Source organism: Lucilia cuprina, unplaced genomic scaffold (genome assembly GCF_022045245.1).
Source record: "Lucilia cuprina isolate Lc7/37 unplaced genomic scaffold, ASM2204524v1 Scaffold_5239, whole genome shotgun sequence".
Classification (NCBI taxonomy): domain Eukaryota; kingdom Metazoa; phylum Arthropoda; class Insecta; order Diptera; family Calliphoridae; genus Lucilia; species Lucilia cuprina.
Window position 1 is genome coordinate 1 of NW_025810180.1, and position 3347 is coordinate 3347.

General features: G+C 28.8%; 2 protein-coding genes across 2 annotated transcripts; one reads left to right on the top strand and one right to left on the bottom strand.

Annotated features, from left to right (window-relative positions):
* The first annotated feature begins 7 nt into the window (after window positions 1-7).
* LOC124421196 (zinc finger protein with KRAB and SCAN domains 2-like) lies at window positions 8-864 on the top strand. Its single transcript, XM_046956041.1, has 3 exons — window positions 8-311; window positions 375-494; window positions 556-864. The coding sequence occupies exons 1-3, from the start codon at window positions 154-156 to the stop codon at window positions 656-658; spliced, it is 381 nt and encodes a 126-aa protein (XP_046811997.1). The 5' UTR covers window positions 8-153; the 3' UTR covers window positions 659-864.
* Window positions 865-1608: 744 nt separating this feature from the next.
* Window positions 1609-3326, bottom strand: LOC124421197 (protein ALP1-like). The gene is made up of 3 exons (XM_046956042.1): window positions 2360-3326; window positions 2083-2298; window positions 1609-2021 (listed from the first exon to the last, which is right to left on the bottom strand). Exons 1-3 carry the CDS (start codon window positions 2730-2732, stop codon window positions 1645-1647), a joined length of 966 nt encoding a protein of 321 aa, XP_046811998.1. The 5' UTR covers window positions 2733-3326; the 3' UTR covers window positions 1609-1644.
* Window positions 3327-3347: the final 21 nt, after the last annotated feature.

Here is a 3347-nt window from a genome sequence, read left to right on the forward strand (position 1 = left end):
GGTTTGATCGTTTACATTTCTAGTAAAATAAGAGAATTTTCAAATTATTACTCAAAAATATTTTATTTGTGAAATTTAAAAGAACACAATATAGTAAAATATAATTTTATGTCAAAATATTCAAATAACAAAAAAGTTTAAATTGAAAAAATAATGGAAAATCTATCGGAAAGGCAAATGTGGTTGGATGCACCAATAAAATTGCTTATAAGTAATTTAGTTGAGTTGCAACCCAAAGTGGGTAAATCGGCAGCTTTAAAAAACAAGAAAAAGTTGTGGGATTTGATATCAGAGGAACTAAAATCAAATGGGTAATTTATAGATTTTTATATTTGGCTTTAAAATTTATCTTCCTCTCTCCTTTTCTGATTTAGATACATGTTTACACCAATACAGGTTGAAACAAAATTTAGGAGTTTAGAAAGGCAATATAAAAAAACCAAGCTTAACAACAAATTAACGGGACGGTCAAAAATGACTTGCCCGTATGAAAGGTCTATAGATTCCCTTTTAGCTAAAAAATAAAAACTTATTTCAACCCTTAATATATTTTAGTGAACTAGCGGATCTCTTTGGAGACAAAAGAGGTCTCAATCCAGACTATATCCTAAATAATGAAGAACTTGAGGGAGTTTGTAGAAATGAATCTAAAAGTTAGATATTCCTATTTAACGTAAATGTGTATTTATGACATATAAACACATACATATTTTTAGATTTAGACGATCTAGATGATCCAGATGATCAGCCAAGCCCAAAAGAAAAAAGAACAACAGTTCAAAGCAAAGCATTTAAAAAAATTGAGGAAATCGGGGAGCAAAATCGATTATTTCAAGAAAAAATTTTAAATATACTTCGTAAAAAGGATGAAAGAAAGGAAGAATATAGGAATAAAAAACTGGAGCTATTGGAAAAAATTGCCAATAAATTTACTGCTAATTAAATTTTGATAAAATAAACATGTTACTATAAAAATGTTTATAATAGAAAAAAACCACGGTTACATCCATTTTATCATATTTTGCAATCAGGCACTTAAAATTAGAATTCAAAAGTAGTGCTAATTTATACTAAATATTTTTTTATTTATAACAGAATAACTAAATTTTTTAAGATTATAGACTAGACTATAGACTAGACTATAGACTATAGACTAGACTATAGACTAGACTATAGACTAGACTATAGACTAGACTATAGACTAGACTATAGACTAGACTATAGACTAGACTATAGACTAGACTATAGACTAGACTATAGACTAGACTATAGACTAGACTATAGACTAGATTATAGACTAGACTATAGACTAGACTATAGAGTAAACTATAGACTTATGCCCGTAATTCCAACGACTTTCCTATTCGGTAAGTTGGCATGTATTTCACATCAGTATCTATGGATTTAAATTACGCAATATTTTTACACCAAGGGTAACTATGCACTGATAGATACCTGTTGAAATTACGGGCATTAATTAGACTTGACAAGAACAGAATCAATTCCATACCCATTTCACAAAAGACAAAAAAAATTGGGACAATATGACAAAACACTTCCACTAGTTTGTTATCCTAATTATAAAAAAAATACATATACAGGTGTATATTGAAATTTTTACGATGCAAAATTTATTGGAAATTTTTATTGGATTTCGGAACAAATAAGCTGTCTAAAAGCATTTCCTGTAATATGTTCTTCTTGAGGCAATATTACTACTTCATGTGAATTAGTTTCTGAATTTTCATATATAAAATCCAGATCATTTTCCGATGCGATATTGTGTAATACACAGCAGGCTCTAATAAAATGACATAACTTCTTTACACCTTTTAACTTGCAATAATAAAGCTGTCGAAAACGTTGTTTCAAAATGCCAAATGTATGTTCGATTGAAACTCTTGCAGAACTAAGCTTAATATTGAATGTTTTTTGGATATTTGTTAAGTGGCCATTATCTCTGTATGGTGTAACTAGATGTTTGCTACACGGATAAGCTGAATCTCCTAAGAGATAATAATCTGAAATTAGAATACAGTTCTGTATATACATATTTACAAAAGTGTAGGGAATTTTATTTACCGCCACAATAAGAATTAATTCTATTAAAAATTGGTGAGTTTTGGTAAATCCAACTGTCATGTGATGAGCCGGGGTATCCTACGAAAATACTTATAAATTTTTTCTTTTCATTGCATATCCCTTGCATACAAATCGAAACATTTCCTTTTCGGTCTATGTATTGGTTTTTTAAATTTAAAGGTGGATCGATGGTAATATGGGTTCCATCTATACATCCTAAGAATATTATAACAGCAATAAATTTTAAATAATTATGCACTTATCAAATAAAAATTACCTATTACTTTGGAAAAGCCACATTTATTTTTAAAAGCTGTACTTGATGTAACTTTTTGTTCCTCATTGGGCCATTTTATAATATCTGGACTCATATTGCTGAGGAAGTTGCAGACTCTATCGATTATTATACTCACAGTAGATGTTGATATATTAAATCTATCTGATAGGTCTCTAAAACTTGTCCCTTCATGGCCGGCAAACCATAAAAACACAGCTAAGTGTTCCCTTGCTGACAGACGTTTGTCTTTGCGGAGATTAAGGAAGATAGCACTTTCTTCAAATTTACTGCACAACGCATCAAAAAGGCTTCTTGAAATTCTGAAGTGCATTTTGAATTCTGATTCACTGTAAATCGGGAACACGGTTTCCATATAATCCTTTATAGAATTTCTTTTATCTATGCATATAAATATTTCTTAATTATAATACCAAGATTTTCCAATTATGAAAACTACCAAGAGTTCATCCTCTTTTATGGAAATTAAGTTCTTATAAAAGTAAAAATTTTAACAAATTTTGTTCAAAATGCACTTTAAGCTATAACCTTATGTTTTCGTTTGGTGGTGAATATTTAACATTACGTCCTATTACCTTTAATTAAAGCAGACAACATTTGTATTTCTTCATCTGTTTCTACACACATTTCCACTATTTCGTCATCACTACTGGACGATTCACTTGAATCAAACATATCTTGAATTGTATTAAACATTGCGTTTATCAAACACTGAAAATGCACTAAATACGCGTTTAATGTATGTCTAAATTATAATAGAAATTTCAAACAATTTTTCATTTTATATTAATTGACATTAAAAATTTTTTACTATAAGAATTTTTTCGAGTAAAGTATAGTAAAAGAGAAATATTTTTTCTCTTAAAATGCTTACTATAATTTACTATTTTTTGAGTAAACGAACAGATTTTTGACAAAAAGTAGTAAAAACAGTAAAAATAGTAAAAACTAGCATGTAAACGAACAAAGC

What these genes read in the sequence shown, in the direction of transcription:
- LOC124421196 (XM_046956041.1), top strand. Translation starts at nt 154, where the DNA reads ATGGAAAATCTATCGGAAAGGCAAATGTGGTTGGATGCACCAATAAAA. An exon ending in GAGGAACTAAAATCAAATGG is followed by an intron (nt 312 to 374) that starts GTAATTTATAGA and finishes TTTCTGATTTAG; the next exon opens with ATACATGTTTACACCAATAC. An exon ending in ATGACTTGCCCGTATGAAAG is followed by an intron (nt 495 to 555) that starts GTCTATAGATTC and finishes AATATATTTTAG; the next exon opens with TGAACTAGCGGATCTCTTTG.
- LOC124421197 (XM_046956042.1), bottom strand. Translation starts at nt 2,732, where the DNA reads ATGGAAACCGTGTTCCCGATTTACAGTGAATCAGAATTCAAAATGCAC. An exon ending in TGGCTTTTCCAAAGTAATAG is followed by an intron (nt 2,299 to 2,359) that starts GTAATTTTTATT and finishes TAATATTCTTAG; the next exon opens with GATGTATAGATGGAACCCAT. An exon ending in AATTAATTCTTATTGTGGCG is followed by an intron (nt 2,022 to 2,082) that starts GTAAATAAAATT and finishes TTCTAATTTCAG; the next exon opens with ATTATTATCTCTTAGGAGAT.